Source organism: Mobula birostris, chromosome 12 (genome assembly GCF_030028105.1).
Source record: "Mobula birostris isolate sMobBir1 chromosome 12, sMobBir1.hap1, whole genome shotgun sequence".
Lineage (NCBI taxonomy): Eukaryota > Metazoa > Chordata > Chondrichthyes > Myliobatiformes > Myliobatidae > Mobula > Mobula birostris.
This window is the reverse complement of record NC_092381.1, coordinates 47,972,977-47,994,295: the sequence shown is the minus strand read 5'-3', so window position 1 is coordinate 47,994,295 and position 21,319 is coordinate 47,972,977. Positions and strand designations below refer to the sequence as shown.

General features: G+C 39.7%; 1 protein-coding gene across 2 annotated transcripts in view; it reads right to left on the bottom strand.

Moving 5' to 3' along the window:
* faf1 (Fas (TNFRSF6) associated factor 1) overlaps positions 1 to 21,319 on the bottom strand; it is a 368,750-nt gene that overhangs the window by 140,472 nt on the left and 206,959 nt on the right. For both annotated transcript variants that reach the window (XM_072273767.1, XM_072273768.1), the window contains one exon: positions 6,124 to 6,219. In XM_072273767.1, the coding sequence (XP_072129868.1) occupies positions 6,124 to 6,219 (96 nt within the window). The remainder of the gene's footprint in view (positions 1 to 6,123; positions 6,220 to 21,319) is intronic.

Sequence of the window (21,319 nt, the reverse complement as noted above, 5' to 3'; positions counted from 1 at the left end):
TCACTGGCCTTATGAATGAGTTTGTTGATTCTGTTGGTGTCTGCTACCCTCAGCCTGCTGCCCCAGCACGCAACAGCAAACATGATCACACTGGCCACCACAGACTCGTAGAACATCCTCAGCATTGTCCGGCAGATGTTAAAGGACCTCAGTCTCCTCAAAGTCTTTCGATTTTGTTAGTAGTGTAATCTGTAAATAACTCTGATCTCCATGGTAATCCATGAGTAACTTTATAAATTTGATAATAAACCATACTAACCAAATATCTATTGAAAATTCAGGTTCACTTTTAACTACCCTTGATCTAATACAATATGATTTTCCAGCAAATCCATTATCATATTATAATTGTAAAATTTTTCACGAGACGCAATACAGCAATCTGCTTTAGTCACCTTTTGTCTCCCCTTTCCCTTCTTAAATAGTGAGGTTACACTTGTTACTTTCCAATCTCCAGGACTTATCCTAAATCTAGGGATCTTCTAACTCCAACGCCATGTTTGTTTTTGAATCTTGGGGTACAGACTCAGATTCAGGAGACTGGTCCTGTTTTAGTAACCTTAATTTTTCCTGTTGCTTTTCTTTAGTGATGATAACCAAGTTCTCCACTATCAACAGATCTCTGGTTTCTCTCCATTTCTGACACTTTAATGGTATTTTCTGTAGCTACAATAAAAAAACAAATAAGCCTGTTTAAATGTGTTAGCTATATTTTTGGGATACAGGGGGCTCTGGATAGAGGTAGTACCCAGTACCTTTGATGTCTGACAGCTGCACTCTACTTCATCACTGATCCTCATCCATCTCCTAAATCTCTCACATCTGCCCCAAGTGGCATACCCCAGTACACTGCTTCAGCTGGCAGGCTAAATGATGTGCGGGGGTAGTGCTAACACAGCAACACTTGGCGAAAGACCTCATCGACAAAGTCACTGGCCAGGGCAGATGAGTTCCTCAAAGAACTACAACAGCCATGTGTTTGAGACCAAGGCAAGCCACCAAGTTGGAAGACATTGGCTGTGGTCTGGCCTGGAGAGAGATGGGTGCCGCCAGGCCTCACTAGCCCAAGACACGGAAAGGTGACCCTACGACCCATAAGGATTGAGGGATCAAAACCAAAAAAGTATTTTTTTTAGTCTCCATTAAATCTTCTCCCACCATAGAATTTCTAGGGCCCACACTTGTTTTGCTTTTGGTCAAATGACACATGAAACTAAGATCCAATGTCCTTCTGGGTGGACATAAACCACTCCATAGTAATACTCTGAAGAAAGACAGGAGAATTTTCCTTGTGCCATTGCCAATATCATCATCATCAGCATTATGTGCCATATCATATGACGTAGGCGATCATGGTCTATGACCATGACTGTTCTTGGCAAATTTTTCTACAGAAGTGGTTTGCTATTGTCTTCTTCTGGGTAGTGTCTTTATAAGATGGGTGACCTCAGCCATCACTAACGATCTTCAGAGATTGTCTGCCTGGCATCAGTAGTTACATAACCAGGACTTGTGATATGAACCTGCTGCTCATATGATTATATACCATCTGCTCCCATGGCTTCAAGTGATGCTGACTGGGGGAGCTAAGCAGGTGCTACACCTTGCCCGACGGTGACCTGCAGGTGAACGGAGGAAAGGAGTGCCCTACATATCCTTTGGTAGAGATGCATCTCCACCCTGCCACCCAAACTGCCAATATATATTCTCAATTAACATCACTAAAATAGAATATCTGTCAATAGTACATTTGTGGAAGCTTCTGCTAGGCAAATTAAATTGCTGTGTTTTATATATTATAACAATTCATGCAATTCAAAAGTAAACTGGGTGTCCTGAGGTGTGAACGGCCTTATATAAATTCAGCTATTTCAACGTGAGCAAATTTTATTCACATTCACATGAGTCAAGCTGTTGATGTAAAGACATAACATTGATTTATTAATTATTCATAGTGTCAGCAACAGCCAGGCCATGAGTTTATTACAAGCAACCATACCAATAAAGTTGAAGTGGTTTATTTAAAAAAATGTGAGCTGAAAGGAATACTACAAAATATTAAGACCATAAGACATAGGAACAGAATCAGGTGATTCAGCCCATCGAGTTTGCTCTGTTATTTCATCATGGCTCATCCATTTCCCTCTCAGCTCCATACTCCTGCCTTGTCCCCATAACCCAGCAGTCCCCACCACCGGGCCGCAAGGAAACAATATGAGTCAGCTGCACCTTTCCTCATTCCCTGTCACGCACTGTTGAACTTGAACATAGGGTTGCCAACTGTCCCGTATTTGCCAGGACATCCCGTATATTGGGCTAAATTGGTTTGTCCCATACTGGTCCACCCTTGCCCCGTATTTCCCCCACTAAGGTAGAGCGTTCCCATGAAACCTTTCGTGCCAAAATGGCGTGAAGCGAAGAAGCAATTACCATTAATTTATATTGGAAAAATTTTTGAGCGTTCCCAGACCCAAAAAATAACCTGACAAATCATACCAAATAACACATAAAACCGAAAATAAATAACACTAACATATAGTAAAAGCCGGAATTATATGATAAATACACAGCCTATATAATGTAGAAATAATGTATGTACAGTATAGTTGGGAAGATGAAGGCAAAACCAATTTCTGGGGAAAAAATCGGCACATGGGTGCATGCGCACACAGGTGCCCGCACAAGGCTTCATGGTCATGGCAGTCTTTCCTGGGGTAAAGTGTCCCGGGATTTGACTGCTACTTTTGTCCCTTATTTGGGAGTGAGAAAGTTGGCAACCCTAACTGTAAAAGACATACTGAGGTGAGTTTACCCCTACTTGAACAACACCACCTACCCCCACCCCCACCCCCGGTCGAGTCTGCAAGAATATTGTCAATATTAAACCGGTCCGTGGTGCGAAAAAGGTTGGGGACCCCTGCCATAACCTTTCATGCCCTGGCTGTACTTCTACTCCCCGAGTACAGGCAGAGACTGAAGACTGCAGCACTAATAGTGAGGACAAATAAGGTTTGGACAAGGGAAGCACAGCAGCACTTAACAGGACTGCTTTGAATTAGTGGTCTGGACCGTATTCAGGGATTCATCTTCAAATCTGGGTGAGTATGCTGCAGTTGTTACTGACTTCATTAAAACCTGCGTGGATGTGTATGTGCCTACAAAGACTTGCTGTACATTCCCAAACCAAAAGCTGTGGATGAACCAGGAGGTATGTCGCCTGCTAAAGGCTAGATCTGTGGCAGTCAAGGGTGGTGACGCAGGTCTGTACCAGAAAACCAGGTATGATTTGTGGAGGGTTATTTCAAAGGTGAAGAGACAATTTCGAATGAGGTTGAAGGTGACATCATTTTCAATTTTGTTGCCCTTTTACACTGCAACCCACTGATTTCCATTTTGCGTTATCATCTGCCGGTATTTCCTGATGGTCTCATTATTCAGTCTCTGCTTGTAAACCAACATCGCTATACTCAATCCTATCACTTCGGTTCCCATCCACCTGTCAAATTAGCTAAACCCTCACAATAGCTCTCACAAACCTGCCCACAGGATATTGGTCTCCCTCAGGTTCATGTGTATCCTGTCCTTTTCATACAAGTCGTACCTTCCACAGAAAAGATCCCAATGATCCAAAAAGCTGAAACCTTGCCCCCTGCACCAGTTCCTCAGCCACACATTTATATGTCAAATCATGCTATCCTTACCTTCACTGGCGTGTGGCACAGGCAACAATCTAGAGGTCATTACCCCGGAGGTCCTGCTTTCAGCTTTCTACTTAGCTCTCTAAATTCTCTCTTTCGGACCTCCTATCTTTTCCTTAACAAGATTAGCCAAAGTAATCTTTAGAGCTTAATGGAATACATATTTTACTGAATATGTCAAATAGAAACATTTAGACAGGAAACTGTTATATTTCTCATATTTTATATATTTTTGCTTCTCTAGTTTTTACATTGGATAATTTCCCAGGACAGTGGGAGAACATTGTAGCTCTCAAAAGTCATACTTCAGCCAAGCAAGAGGATTATAGAACCTTACAGAAGCATTGAATCAGTTCTCCTGACCTAATTGGGAACAGTTTTCAAAAACACATTGCAGGATCTGAGCACCCACAAGCCTTTGCAGAACCCTACCTGGTCCAGATGCAAGTGGCAAACATTCCTGCCCAGAAGCATTCTGGATCTCAGCAGCATAGCCTCCCACAGTATAGTGAGGCAACTCCTCTCCAAAAACATTCAACAGCTTTGAGAGCCAACAAAGACCCTGACCAATTTCAATTGCTACCAAATCTCTCAGTATTCGCAAAATATTTAAAATTCAGACATTTGAACACACTTGAAAATGAAATAAATGATTAATAACTATCTGTATTTGTAAATACAAAATAAATTAGATAAAACTGCATAAACACTATTAGCCAAAACCAAAATGGTTTTAAAAACATTCCGCATTCTCCTTTGGTCTCTTTGCTGGAGCCCGGTAATACAATGAAACCCTGTACCTGGCATAAGATCCACAAAATAAATTGCTGAGGAACCTCACAAGATTGAGCTCTGCCAATCAGTGTTGTGAGGCCAAAGGTAAGTTCAGGACTTCGGTGTTTGACAATGTGTATCTGGTAGAAACAATGTAATATTCTTGCTTGGTTCGTAGCAGATAGTACTTTGTAGTACAGGAGTGCTTGGTGACATCAGCTCCAGGTGTGTGGATTTGTGGGATCAATTCAGATAAGTGGTAAACATATCATCCACAGCACCGTCAATAGTAAAGGGGATTTGAGGGATCATGAGATAATCCATTCACTGCAGCATACCCAGCCTCTTAGTGACACTTTATTCAAATGACTTGCTCATTTAGTCTTCTGTATAATAAAAATTCCCAGGAAGATTATGGTAAGAAAGTTAGTGCTGATGGAAAGTCAGTTGGGGTATTGTTTCTTGAAAAAGCCAATGTCCAATCCTGATAAATGGGAATACCAGAAAGGCAACTGCACTTCAAATAGGTAAGTTACCAAGTCCAGGTTGGTTGTACCCTAAGTGGCTGCAAAGACAAAATTACAGAAACCTTAGCCATAGTCTTCCAAATATTGATAAATTACAATGCCCAAGGATTGGTAAATTGAAAATGCTACAACCCTGTTCAAAAAAAAAATGCACAGGGATTAACCAAGTAACTACAGACCAATCAGATTAATCTCCAAAATGCGGAAGATTCTAAAAACAATAATCTGGGACAAAAAGCAAAGAGCTGGACAAACTCAGCAGGTTGAGCAACATTGTGGGTGAAAAGGAATTGTTGATATTTTGAGTTGAGGCCCTGTATCAGGACTGATAACAGAGGGGGAAAATAACCAGTATAAAGAGGAGAAGTGGCGGATGTGGGACAGTGGCCAGTAGATAACAAGTGGACAGACAAGGGTAAAGGATGATGGGTAGATGGAGCCAGTTAGACAGAGGAAAAGGTGAAGTTGAGAGATACAGACGGGTGGGTGATAGGTGGAAGTAGAAAAGGAAAAGAAAGCAGATGGAGCCAGGTGTAAGGGGGGGGGGAGAGTTGGCAGGGGGAACAGGTATAAGGATTAGAAGAATGATTAAGAAATATTTTTCCCACAGGGTGTACCACTTGAGAAGGTGGCAAAGTCAGAAACCCATAACACAATTAAAAGGGGGCTGATGTGTGCATAAGACACCCACGACCATGCTGGGAGGTAGGATTAGACTGAGAAGCACTCTTCTCCACTGGCATTGAGAAGTTCACTGAAAGGCAAATAAACTCTTCTCAGACTTCCTGCCTGTACCAGGCTGGAAGACCGATAAGAGTTTATTTGTAATATTTGTCATATACACTGGGAAAGCAATAGATCCTTTTTCATTGAAAGGCCTTCTCCCTCAACATAAATTTCCATGATTATACTGCATACAGAAATCACGTAGCTTACAAACTCTCTATCAGACAGCTATCCAAGGATATTGACACAACACTCATACATAAAACATGCAAGAACAATATTAAAGCTAATATACAGAATTAAAACTGGAAATATAAAAAATACTGAAAGGCCATCTTATTTTCAAGTGTTCAGTAATAAATATTATATTGAAATCAGAAAAGCAAAATGTTTGTTACCTCTTCAGACTGCTCTCGGGTTTGTGTAGGTGACGGCCTTTTACTAACTGTTAGTCGATGGCAGGGATAATTGAGTCCAGCAGCAGCTAAAGTAACCTGTAAAAAACAGTCCAGAGTAACACTCAATAAAGAAAAATACTGTGCAGCTAAATTTACAGATATACCATAGCAAAGTTTTCCCACTTCAGTCAAAAAAATATTAATTAAATTATTCCAAATTTATGTTTTCACCATTACAAATCACTAGTTCAGTCTCAATTACAGTTTAACACATAATTTGGTTCATATATTTCAGAAAAATGCTAGGTATTAGTGATTTATTGGCGTGGCACTCAAGCAACCAATGCAAGTTCTAGTTGATGCAATTATACAGTAATAATATTCAATACTGAATCCAAGTTACTATAGTTTATTTTTCATATTCTAACCCAGTTTATGAAAAATTCTACATTAATCCAAAACTATAAAAACAATATATACATTTTTAACATTATGTGAAAAAGTAACAAATATGCAAGGTTCAGTCATTATTACAAAATAGATCTAAGGAATGCATGTATGCATTTACAACCTCAGTTCTAGTGAAGTCAGTGTGTCGGCTTCGTCTCACCTAAAATTACTTAAATTACAATAAATATAAAATAACTAAGGAACGAGAAGGAAAAAAATGCTAGGATTTATGACATATGTAGCTACAAAGGCAGTCCTATTTTCTCTTCTTTAGGACATGCAAAGTCTGCCAATTTTGATTAGGAAATGCCTAAAATCTATTTGAAGAACACCTTCAAATGTAGTTTTACATGTTAGTGCTGATATCCTTTTCTGTATAATACTTTAGCTTGAATGATGAAAATTCAGCTCCAAATATACTACAATTTAGTCATTACATATTGATATCCTTGTACCAATATTCAGCTATTTACTAACAAGAGATTCTACAGATGCTGAAAATCTTAAGCAACACATACAAATGCTGGAGGAACACAATAAGACAGGCAGCATTTATGGAGGAGAATAAACAGCCAATGTTTTGGGCTGAGTACCACCACAAGGACTGGAAAGGAAGGGGACAAAAACCAGAATAAGGTAGCGGGAGGGGAAGGTGTACAAGCTGGCTGGTGATAGGTGAGACCAGCTGAGGGACAAAATAGATAGATGATGGAGGAATGAAGTTAGAAGCTGGGAGGAGATAGGTGGAAGAGGTAAAGGACTGAAGGAGAAGAAATCTAATAGGACAGTGGACCACAGAAGAAAAGAAAAGAGAGGAACAAGGAGGAGGTGATGGGCAGATGAGAAGGGATGAGAAGACAACCAGAATTGTGAATGTAAAAAAAGAGAAGAATTGCAGACTTGTAGGTAAAGTGTTATCTCACCTGGAAGGACTGTTTGGGGTCTTGAATGGTGATGAAGGAGGAGGTACAAGAGTAGAAGTAGCACTTGCCACACTTGCAAGGATAAGTGCCAAGTGGACAAGCACACCTCGTATTGTGTGATCCCTACAGAAAGCCAGGGGTTGGTGAAGATGTGCTTGGTAATAAGATATCTGCTGGAGATGACATAAATTTATAGAGAATGATGTTTTGGATACAGAGGCTCATAAAGTGGAAGGCAGGGACAAGGGGAAGCCTATTCCTGTTGTGATGGCGGGAGGACGCGTGTGAGGGCAGCATCGATAGCAGTGAAGGGGAACGCCATTCACTGAAAAAAGGGACTCAGATATTCTATAATGAAAAGCCTCATTCTGAGAACAGATGCGGTGGAGACGGAGGAATTGAGAGAAGGGAGTTACATTTTTACAAGTGAAAGAGTGTGAAGAGGTATAATTAAAATAACTGCAAGAGTCAGGAGGTTTGTGAAAGATGTCAGTAGATAAATCTGTTGTTTAGCTTGTCCTTGTTGACTAGGCTGCTAGCAATCCTGCAGTTAAATTTAGCACTCAGTGACATAGACATCTAGACGAAATTATCAAATGGCATATCACCTTGAGCAAGACCTGAAGATCAAGTGCATGTTACTTGCAGATCAGTTCTGTGGGTTCTGAAGTAGCTGATGAAGCCAATGTAGGATATGTGGACTTGCCACAGGTGGACATAAAGCACTTGATGGGGCTGTGAGAAGATATCTTCATTCACTTAGAAAAGTGTAGGGATAATGATACAGATTCACTTGACACCTGTATACAGACAGATTGGTCCTATTGTGGATCTATTGCATGCTGTTGTGTAGCAGACATAAGATGGGAGAAGAATTTCTGCAGGCATCCAGATATGAGAAGCATATTCCAAAGACTCTCTTATTGAGAGAGTTGGAGGTCTTTGACATGTCAAAAAAGACAATATTAGTGCTGCTCCCTATTTTTGCCTTGAATTGACAAATGGAGATTGTGCCCATCCTGCCTCGAAGTTCAAGGCAGACAAAGATGGTCTTGACAATGACTTTTCCCAATGGAATTCAGCAGAATAATCTCTATATGCTGGACTGTCTTCATTCTCCAAGGTCGTACTTATGTCATCTCTAAGTTTCCTAAAATGTCCTTTTCTTCCCGGATTTGGAAAATTAAGTTGTGAATTTGTGACAAAATACTTGGACTACGGACTTGTTAAAACCAATAAGCTATATACAATAAGATATCAACAAGACATTTTGGTAACTCCCCTGAATCAGGCACTGTCCAAGCTGAAAATTGTAAGGATCTCGTACATCATTTCCTGCATCACATCAGGTAGCAATGACTGTTGAAGTTAACATATTTCATGACATATGCTGGTGTTAATAAACCTGATTCTGAACTAAGCACCACCAATCTTCTGTTATGCTCATTAGCCTAGCCCTAAAACAATGATAGCAATGAAAATGGCACTGTAAGGAAATCTTTGTTAAATTCGCAAGGATTCCAGAAGGACTATGCCTCAAAGACAACCTGATGACTTGCAGGAAACAAGAGCTGCTTGTAAACTTTCCTGAAGTTCAGTGTAATTTGTGTCTGTGAATGTACTTGTGGATTCTCCACCTGAAGCACATACTCTGGGTTGATGCGTTACTTCAATAACAAATGCAAGACATTCCTGAATTGGAATTCCACATCTCCAGGAACATCTGAGGCAAGGCCCAGCAAAAATCCTTCCACCTACATAAAATTTTGAGCTTATGCAGTGCACAGAGATTCAGCATCTTACTGATAACCACATCATGTACTGATTATTCAGTGCTATTAACGTCATTCATGGCCACCATGCACTGAGAGCCATGAATGGAGATGAACTCTTATCAAGGACAAAGAGGCACTTCTAAGAAATCTTCAACTGTGCTTCTTTGCTTGGCATGAATGCTCTTGACTCTATCACACAAAAAAAAATTGTGCAGGCTAGCTCACCCCCACTCATGACTGACAAAGAAGTTCAGAAGGCCAAATGCTAACTGAAGGAGGTTTTCAGGAGCAAATCGTATTCTTCAGTTCTATTGAAATTCTAAACCTCAGAGGAATTTCAGTCAATAATTCACAGTTAACAGACACATAGGACATCCCAAGATATCCTGAAGACTTTCTAGGCACTTATCAAACAAATGTTGAAATAAATCATAACTGAAAAAGCAAAAGAAGGTACCATTATCCTCTTTAATGTTAATTGAAACCTGTTGCCATCAACTGCCTTTTTTCACATCTGTAAATCTCTAAGAAATTCAGCTCTTCAGCAATCTGTTTATCATATTTTCATAAATCTCCCTCCCCCACTGCAGCTTCTCATGATTACAGATCGGAACAAAAATGTGTCCCATTGAGTCAAGGTGTAATATACATGTTTAGCTATTCAATTTCCATTTGTTGCATTAATTAACAGGTAGACAGTAATCAGTATATTTAAACAAATCAGCTAGGATACTAAGGGATTAATTAAAATAAAGACACCACACTGTCAATATATTATTCTAACACATGGTTGTAATGTTGAAGACAGCCTGACTTACAAATATAATACATGCAAAAATGATTTTAAAAGTGCTTACATAGAACATTTTAGTGGATATTATGAAGCAGTTAGAATGCCAGTTCAGTAATTGAATGGGGAATTGTTTATTTCTGTGTTTCCAGATTTCAGGTTCCAAAGTGATTTATCGTGGAGACAGCCACTAATAAAGTTAAAACAGAATAGCTTGTTTTACTTTAATTGCCTTTATGAAACCCACAAGGCAAAGTAAATCCTATGTGGCCAAGCCAAGACAAACATATTAAGTTTCTAGGATAATAAACAAGATGGTTAATTATGGCGGCAATGATAATTCAGTAAAATAAACTCTGACTCTGCAGTATATTGTGAGTTCTACAGGCACCCAAGTCCAGACTAACATAATTAAACAATGGTGAATAAGCTTATTATACTGATTTATTACAGTCACATAAACAGTATTTTTTCCATAAAACATTAGCATGTGATACTATTCTCTTGATTTGGATTTACAGAAGAGTGGAGATATTGACAAATTAGGAAAGCTATAACTGCACGGAATATTTTAAGAGTTGAGTTACACATTTCTTTTTAAATATTGTCCACAAAATATTTATGTTCCAAATGCCTAAATTACTGTGCACATTTCACTTTGGAACAAATTGCTTTTATTTTGCTAATTTAACATTGTGAGATATCTCAAAGCACTTCACAGTAAAGCAAGAAAACAAATTTTGATGTAAAACTATGTATTCATAGAACCTCAAAACAGATCAATCATACTTATGAAACAAACTGCATAGGCCTATGTAAACGATCTTTAAAATTCTATTCAATTTAGTAAACACTCCAGTTCAAATGTTGCAATTTTGAATCATAATTTATCATAATCAATTTATGTGTTTTGAAAAGAAAGTCATTATCAGCTGTCAACTGCCTAATTTATACTGTGACAAGAATAAAGACACAGAAAATGCTATAGAAGACAAACCTGCCTAAACTGGAATGTTACAACATTTTCATCTGGGTTAAAATACTTTGGTCAAAGCAATTTTGAAAAGTTTGCCCACAATTAAATGGGAAGTTAGATTGTTATATTCACGTACAAATTGGATGTCAAAGACAGACATGCTGGTCCAGAGCAATTATCTTGGATAACCTAGTGTAAATACCACAAAGACTGTAAGCTGTACCCAAGAGGCAATACTGTACTTAAATAACGTGAATTTCAGGCTCCTGCATTCTTATATAAACATTGAGATAAAGCATTGACACATAATAGACTAAAAAGATAATTTATTGCTCCTAAAATACAAGTATTCCAAACTTAAGATTCACATATACCAGTTTAGAATATTTGGTTTGGAAATATTAGTTCCAGCTATTTTCTATATAATCTCTTCAAATACAATCAATTTTTCTACTGAACATACGTAGAAAAAAATATTTTTGGGATATATATTCTTGGAACGCCTGCAGTGATTAACTGGATAATATTCTTGCCTTTGCTTAAAGGTTGTTAGGTCGAGTGCCACTCCAGAGACTTAAATAAAAAAGTCTAGACAGATGATCCAGTGCAGTTCCACTATACTGTTCTATATACTACCTTTGATTACACATCTGCTTTCTTAGACAAATATAAAAGATCTCATGGCACAACTTTGGAAAACGATGAGTGGAGTCTCCCCAGCGTCCTGGCCAATATTTATCCTTCAGATAATAGGACTAAGGGAAAACCTCAACGCTGTTTCTGGGTGTTTTTGACGTATCAACTGCATTGTAGGAAACACTGCAGCCAATGGCTGCATTCAGAAGCATCTGAATAAGCAAGGTAGAAAAAAAAACAAGTGAAGATGATCATTTCCATTGTGTATTTCAGAAAACCTCTTGAAAAGTATATTTACGTCAGTAGTTAGTCAAGACAGGATTGGATTATACCCAACAATGTTGGCACTTCTGGTTGAATTAACATGTCAGAAGCCTCATATGAACAATATCACTTGGGAAAAACACTTAAACTTATGGTAATTGAAGAACTACACTGTACCCTGAAAATAGAGATCATTTTTGAAAAGGTCATCAATTACAGTGGATAAAATAGCATAGTACATATATTAACTGTATTTAATATGGTTCTGTAACTGGATATGACAGCATTTTTCTCCATTGCAAACATTGCAAAATGTTAAAATACTGTACAACAGCATTAGTTATATTTTACCTACATCTATATACAAATTTTATAAATCTCTTTTTTATCATGTTGTCCATGGTGTGCCTCATAGATCATGTGGTTTAAGAGTGATACAATTCAATGATCCAAAAGCATCTTTTTATGCTGAGCAGTTAAGAGGATAAGACCTTATTTTTTCTTCTTATCGTCATCATCATCATCAGGTGCCATGCGCAGTTTGAGCTTTGACTGCCATGGCCCATACACTCCTGTTTCGGGTCAAGTGGATCAATTCATTGGTATTCATTTCCAGTTCTCTGGCTGCTGTCTCCATCATCATTTGTCTTTGCCTTCCTCTTGCTTTCTTCCATTCAATCTTTCCCATAATTACCGTACATTCTAACTCCTCTTTCGTAATCACATGTCCAATGAAGTCACGTTGCTTTTTTTTTCATATACACTGAAGTTTAATGCCTCATCGGAAATGTTCATTTGTTAAAAAACAAACTGATGAAGATCACAAGCCAAAACCCTTCTTTGTCTACTTGTCTACCACTGACACTACTTTAGGCAACTGTGTACTTACCCTCCTTTGTACCTCTGTTCTTCAACACTCCCCAACACCCTACCATTCACTGTGAAAGTCCTACCCTGGTTTGACTTCACAAAGTGCAACAGTTGATGCAGCCCCAATTTATCCACCTTAATAAGCCTTTAACACCACCAGTATCACTTTGTAAATAACCTCTCCTTATGGACATACAATCAATGTATAAAAACTATCTTATGCATCGATATTTATTATGTTTAAATTTTTACTGTTTTTTTTTATCTTACAGGAGTCAAACTGGACACACTGGAGGCCGTGGTAGAATAAAAGACCCTATGGAAAATCCTGGCAATTCTGGACATTTCTCACCCCCTGCATGCCACCTTGGCTGAACAGAGGAGCACTTTTAGTAACAGACTAAGACAACCGCTCTGCTCCAAAGAGTGCTATATGAGGTCATTCTTACCCTTGGCCATTAGGCTCTATAATGAGTCAACCTATAGCTGGAGAAGTGATAACACCGTCCTTTTAGACTGTTTGAGGTAACTTAGTTTTTATTCTTTCTGACCTCTTCTAATATTTGGATATCTGTGCACTTGTAATGCTACTGTGATACTGTAATTTCCTTTGGGATCAATAAAGTACCTACCTATCTATCTCATTGTGTTTTTTGTGCTGCATCGAAGTGGAGCAACAATTATTTTCTTCTTATACTTGTGTTTTGGAAATGATATTAAACAATCCTGAATCTTAAATCTTGTAGTGTTCCACTTCAGGGCCTCCAACACGGATGACCCAATACAGCAGCTCTCATTGAAAATGATGGAAATCATCAAATATTCTCCTTTTAGCCTCTACAGCTGAGAACCATAACTACGTCTATGACATGTACAGTCAGTGATGAAGTTTTAATGCGATTGACCATTCTATCACTGCTTAAAACTGATGGAAATAAACCAGACTGTGGCTGGCATACTGCCCTTTAAGAAGCCATCAGCAAAAGAGGGGCTGACTTGTTGGTCTGATGGTGTGTTTAAATCAATGAGGTTTTCGACTCCTAATACCAACAATCTTGCTGGCAAACATACAGGCTCTGGTAAAAAAAAATTTGACGATCCCAGAGCTAGGATGCTGTACCAGAGAGATATTAGCACCACATGCGCCTTTTAATTTACGGACTCTTGGTTAACCTCTTCCGTTCCAGACACAGTGATTCAAACAGACGAGTTCACAAACACTGTCAAGATAGGTTGGTCGAATCTCAAAAGCAGAGGTGGAGGTATATGCCTCATGATCAACTCCTTGTGATGTACTAGGTTTTGGGTGACATCCCAAATTTGTTCACCAGACTGGCCATTTACCTGCTGCGGGAGATTTCAGCAATCATTTTGGTAACAGTGTACATTCCGCATCAGGCCAATGTCAAACAGACTCTAGACAAATTGAGCAATGTAATGAACAGGCATGAAACAGCATATTCTGATGCCTTCCCCATCATTTTGGAGGTTATTAACCAGGCCAGCTTGATAAAGTTACTACCTAATTATTATCAACAAATCACCTGTAGTACAGAGCGAATAACAAAATGGACCACAGTTACTCTAAGATCAAGTGTGCCTATCATGCTATCCACTGTGGAAGAATTTAAGACTCTTTGGATATGTAGGGGTTACGCTTGAGCTGAGGCAAGATAGTGGGGAGTACGCTTGTGCGGAAGCAAGACAGCGGCTCTTACGCGATTCTAGGAAAAGAACCCTAGGCGGAAAAGAAGCAAGACAGAAAGGTGCCTTCCAAGTTGGAAAGGAAAATCAGTCTCCTAGCTGAAAGGGGGAGATTGGTGTCCTGTCTCCTAGCTGAAAGGGAGACGGCAGGGGGTGCTCGTGTGAGTACCAAGGTAGCTACCAATCAATTCCGTGACTGAACTCAGAGACCTGTGGAAAGACAGAGGAAACACACCAGTGAGTGCTCATTGTGTACATAGTATGTATAAAGAAACTTTGTGCTGTCTTAACTGAAATTAAAATCCTAAACAGGAAAAATGGGAAGTGCCAGCAGTTGATCGGCTAGCGCTCATCCTGCTAATAAACCGAAGGGTTCCAGAGGTAAAACGAAGGCTTTGAACACTGAACTGTAGGTAGGAAAAAGACCGCCAAAAAAAGAGATTAATAAGATAAAACGGCACCACCAGCAAATAGGAGACCCCTTAGTCCCACCTGGATCCCCGGCAGATTTGGTAATCAGAGAGACCAGAGATGATCGTTATGCGGTAACATTCAGTACTGAGTGGTCACATTGGGATTGGCCGTATAGGGGAAGTTTTAATTTGAGACTAATCTAGCACTGGGAGGACACCACCCGAAATGGGGACAGCAACCCAAATTGGGATGCTGATTACATGTTAAGATGTTTTAAACGATGGAAGGATGTGGCTAAAAGACACCAACCTCCAAAGAAAAAGGAGATTAAGCACCCTGAAACAGAGAAGGCTGGGGCTGAAACAAAACCTGCCATGAGACTTTATCCCCAACTCCCCATACCAGCCAGTACCCCATTGGCACCCAATAGTGAAATAGACTATTTAATAATGACGATGATTGCCTTGGGATGACCCGCACCCACTCCTTACAATCCCCATACCAGAAGTTCAGGCACCTGACACCCTTGGGGAGCAGACATCACTGTAACAAGAGAAGGGTCTCAGGAAAGAGGAATTGAAGCCGAGGGAGCTGAAGGAAGTGTTAGCAGTACTAGCGATGACTAAAAAAAAGAGGCAGGAAAAGAGAAAAAGAGAATGGAGGATAAGCTTTTAACAGACACTTCATTATAACTAAAACAGCCCCGCTTCCCCTGCTGGGTCCGCAGACCCTTTGTAAATTAGGGGCAACACTGCACTGTACAGCTGAAGGTATATACATGGAGCTTCCTCAAATTACGGTCTCTCAAATGCTAAAATTAATGAATGGGCGAGAAAAGGACAGTTCAGAACCCATACTATACTGTTGGCAGCTAGATAGCAATCTCTATGCTTGGCAAGTTCAGAGGCTGTATGACACATTGATAAGACAAGCCAACCTCGACACGCAAAATCTGCAATACTCGATTAATAGCAGCCGAGAAAAGAAGCAGCTCCATTGCACGGTCTATTACACTTTACTAACTTACCTGCACTAAGATCAGGCTGTACACCCTTATTTAAACGGTAAAGCTGAAGGCAACACCGTATGTGTATTTTGGTCCCGAGGGATTAGAGCTCCTGGTAGACTTAGTGGAAGATCAGAAAAAAAGATTCTGACTGGGGTACTCCTCAATGCCTTATTTGACAGTGACCATAAAACCACCAACGAAGCCTAAAAATATCAGGACGATGGTAAAACGATTGGCGAAAGAAACCAAGGCTGTTTATACTATATCTTTGCCGGTACTGGGTCAGGAAGCCCGAATAGAACGAAAAGGAGGGGAGAATTATGTTAAAGTCCGAGAGCTGGGAAACAACCTTTGAAAAGCAACAGCCACCACCAGAAGACCCCCTGCTTCCTCCTCTGCCATCTGATTTCTAAATGGAAAATTAACGCAGGAACACTACCTCACTACTTCATTTCTTTTATTTTGCACTACTTATTTTAACTTAACTATTCAATAGACATACAGTTTCAAGAACAAGCTTGTGAACCATTACAATTACCTGGTTTTCTGCATTATTTACTCATAAAGTGTGGTCTGATCTTCATCTAAGTCACAATAATACACAAACACAATCTGCCTAAACTAATAACACATGAACAATTGTACCTCTTCTCGTCAATACTGAGTACACCATTTAAATAATCACAGTCTAGGTTCAAAAACTTATGTGAAGCTCTGGGGTAATGCCATCTACAAAAACTACTTGGAGTCAGGTGTTCCAATCAATGAGATGAGATTAGAGGTGTGGGTTGTAGAGGTGTCCTGCCCTATAAAAAAAGACACCTGCAGTCAGGTTACTGAAATAGCCTGCTCTTCTCAAGAAAAATCTGTTTATGTGCATCATACCTTGATCAAAACAACTTTCAGAGGACCTTACAAGAACTGTAGAAATCCATAAAGCTGGAAAAGGGTACAAAAGTATTTCTAAAGACCCGAGTATTCGTCAGTCCACAGTAATAGAAATTGTCTACGAATGAAGGAAATTCAGTACTGTTGTACTCTTCCCAAGAGCTCAATGTGCAATGCTGAAGGAGGTGAAAAAGAACTCAAGGGTAACAGCAAAAGGCATGTAGAAAACTCCAGAACTTGCTAAAGTCTCTGTTCATCTGTCCACAGAAAAACACTGAACAAGGATGGTGTTCATGGAAGGACACCATGGAGGAAACCAATGCTCTCCAAACAAAACATTGCTGCACGTCTCAAGTTTACAAAAGACCACCTGGATGTTCCACAATGCTTCTGGGACAATGTTCTGTGGACAAATGAGCCAGAAGTTGAACTTTCTGGCAGAAATGCATACCGCTATGTTTGGAGGAAAAATGGGCACTGCACACCAACATCAAAACCTCATCCCAACTGTGGAGCATGGTGGAAGGAGCATCATGGTTTGGGGCTGTTTTCCTGCCTCAGGGCTGGAACAGCTTGCAATCACTGAGGGAACAATGAATTCAAAATTGTATCAAGACATTTTACAGGAGAACATCAAGGTAGCGGTCCGTCACCTGAAGCTTAACAGAAGTTGGATGATGCAACAAGACAATGATCCGAAACACAAGAGTAAATCAACAACAGAATGGTTTAAAAAGAAGGAAATCTGTGTTTTTGGAATGGCCAAGTCAGAGTCCAGACCTTCACCAAATTGAGATGCTGTGGCATGACCCTGAAGAAGGCTGTTTGATGTAAGATATCCCAGAAATATTGATGAACTGAAACAGTTTTGTATGGACGAATGGTTTAAACTTCCTCCTCACTGTAGTGCAAGTCTGATCAGCAGCTCCAGGAAATATTTGGTGGAGGTTATTGCTGCTAACGGAGGTTCTACCAGTTATTAAACACAAGGATTCATACACTTTTTCCAGCCTGGACTGTGAATAATTAAACAATGCATTCAATAAAGACATGAAACGTACAACTGTTTGTGTGTTATTAGTTTAGACAGGTTGAGTTAGTCTATGACTGTGACTTCCATGAAGATCAGAGCACATTTTATGAGTAATTAATGCAAAAAACAGGTAATTGCAAAGAGTTCACAAACTTCTTGCAACTGTATATATATTTAATGTAACTCATTTTTCCTCTGTATTAATTTATCATGTATTTCATTGTATTGCTGCCGTAAAGATATTTAGATTAGATTAGATTCAACTTTATTGTCATTGTGCCGAGTACAGATACAAAGCTAATGAAATGCATTTAACATCTGACCAGAAATGCAAAGAATAGTGTTAGTTACAAAATAACTGCAAATAAAAAAAGTGCTACAGCACACAAATATAAAAGAACTGAGACAGTACAATATAGATGCAATACTGCTTAGCGCTGTGATAAGAGGTTCAGCAGTGTCACAGCCTCAGGGAAGAAGCTCTTCCTGTGCCTGCTGGTGGGGGAGCGGAGGCTCCTGTAGTGCCTACCGGATGGGAGGAGAGTAAAAAGTCTATGGTTAGAGTGAGATGCATCCCTGATAATGCTTTTCGCCCTGCCCAGGCAGCATTTATGGTAGATGTTCTCAATGGTGGGCAATTGAGTGCCGATAATCCGCTGGGCAGTTTTCACCACACGCTGGAATGCCGGTGATATTAAGCCTGATTCTGTATGTGATGTGTACATTTTTGAATACTTCATTATTCACTTTCTTAATTCCTTAGCACCACGACCTTCTCCACAATAAATAAAGATGAGAGATAGTTTAAGACCTCATCGAACTCATCAGGTTCCACGCCTAGATGATTACATTAATCCTTAAGGGAAGCTGTTTGCTCTCTAGGTATCCTTTTACTCTTAATATACTTGTAGAATTGCTTAGAATCTGAATCTGCTCCAATTTTCCCACCATGACATGTAGATGCAATTTCATTGTTGCTTCACTCAGCTGTGGAACACCTAGACAATAATGATGCATGTCAAGATGCTCTTCATTGACTACAGCTCAGCATTCAACACTGTAACCCCATCAAAACTCATCACTGAGCTCCAAGACCGAAGCCTCAGAGCCTTCCTGTGCAACTGGGTTCTTCATTTCTTTAATGACAGACCCTAATTAGTACGGACTGGTAACAATATCTCCTCCACACTCACCATCGGCACAGGCACAGCACAGTGTTGTGCTCTAGCCCCCTGCTGCACTCGGTTTATACTTATGATTGTTTGGCTAAGTAGAGATGCAATCTCTATTTAAGTTTGCTGACACCACCATTGCTGTTGGCCAAATATGACAAATCACCATATAGGACGGAGATTGAAAATCTGGCTGAGTGGTACCATAAGAACAACCTCTCACTCAAAGTCAGCATAACCAAAGAGCTGATTATCAACTACATGAGAAAGAAGCTGGTGGTCCATGAACCAATCCTCAGTCGGGAAATGGAGGTGGAGAGGGTCAGTAGTTTCAAAGTCCGTGGCATTAACCTATCAAAGGAATTGGCCTGGAATGAGCAAATATTGTCATAACTGTGAACGAAGTCACCAAAGAGACACTGAAGCTAGTGGCTATAGAAGTATCTATTCAGCAAAACGAGCAGCAGGCATCATTTTCAAGATACTCTTAGAAGAAGAGGCCTGCCTGACCCAATATTACATGACATCTTTATATGCTAAAGATCAAAGGTAACAGCAGGACAATGCTACAGTTACAATGTATTTACAATGCTTTCTTTGAATTACATACAATTTTCAAACACTTCCATTTTCACACCCACACTCCAGACCCCCAAAATGGATATTAATTCCCACCAACCCTGGGCCACATTCATACATATACATGCATCAAAGATCAAATGGAGTGTTTCTTTATTTGCAATCAACCTCAAAATGTAGCTCCAGGAAGACCATTGTTCAGAGCTGTATTTTGAATTCAATCTATTTGTACAATCTACAGTCAGGTCTCAAGACCAGCTGCTGTTGAAATTAGTATTTGCCATATACCATAACTCCAGAATACACCCTAACAAGTATCATCAAAAAGACACAACAGTGTCTCTACGTAGAAGTTTATGTAGATTCAGTATGTCATCAAAAACTTCAACAAACTTACATAGACACACAGTGAAGAGTATCCTAATTGGCTGCAGCACAGCCCAGTATGGCATGATATCGCCAGTGACCAACGCAACAAATGGCAACATCCTGCAGAGAGTTAACACAACAACTACTTCTTTTTCTTGTAAACATACTCCTACTACTAATCTGTGTGCAATTAGAGGCTGGAATTTACATCTCGGTAATGTGTTTCTGGGCCGACTAAGCGATCTGGTGCTTTTGCTGTCTCCGAGGGAATTCGGCGTGGTTGAGAGCAAGATTGAGGATGGAGTGTGCCTAATGGTGGAGCACCAACCCATGATTGTTCCAATTCTCAACCAACTTGCTGATTAAAGCATTGAGCAAAATTGAAATCAATGTGGACGAAAGCAGAAGGTGAGTGGATGTTCAGCACTGTCTGCCTGCGTTTGACAGGTCTCTCTTTCCCTCTTGCCCACTGCTGCCAAAGGAACATGCAGGAATCTTGGGTCTTGGGAAAGGTGTGATCAGCGGTTTGTAGATTGGACTCATTTTTAAGAGGACTTGGCAACTCATGTTATATTTGTTTCTGAATTCCGGATATTTAATTTTTATTGCTATTTTGTACAATTTTGATTGGGATGGACTGGCTCTCTGATCTGCAGACAATGACTGACACAGAGCTAAATTGAACTGAACTAAAAATGAACAGTCCTAGACTGTTTCAAGGACTCTGCGGTTTGATGCTTAATACTCTGTATGTTATTTGCTTGTTTTTTTTGCTGCTTATGCGATTTGTTTTTTTTTGCGCTTTGGGTGCTTAATGTTTTCTTTGAATGGATTCCATGGTTTCTTGTTTTCATGGCTCCTTGGGAAGACAAATCTCAGGGTTGTACACTGCATACATACTTTGATAATAAATGTACTTTGAATTTTTCTGTGTTAACATCAATGCCAGGACCAGAAAAGACTAGAGAAATTAATGAATACAATATGGTCCATCACAGGCAAAGCCCACCCCAACGTACACTTATATGGCATAGTGCCACAAGAAAGCAGCATCTATCGAAGTCCTCCACCATCCAGGCCATGTACTCCTCACACTACTACCACTGGGCAGGAGGTACAGGAGCCTTAGGTCTCACACCACCAGGTTCAGGAACAGTTATTATCCTACAATCATCAACCTCATGACGCGGGACATAACTTTACTCACCACAACTCTGAACCGATTCTATGATCTACAGACTCACTTTCAACTCACATTCTGAGTATTATTTTCATTTCCAGTTTGTATTCATTTACATATTGGTTGCTCTTCAGTCTTTATTTATGTATAATTCTTTTATGAGT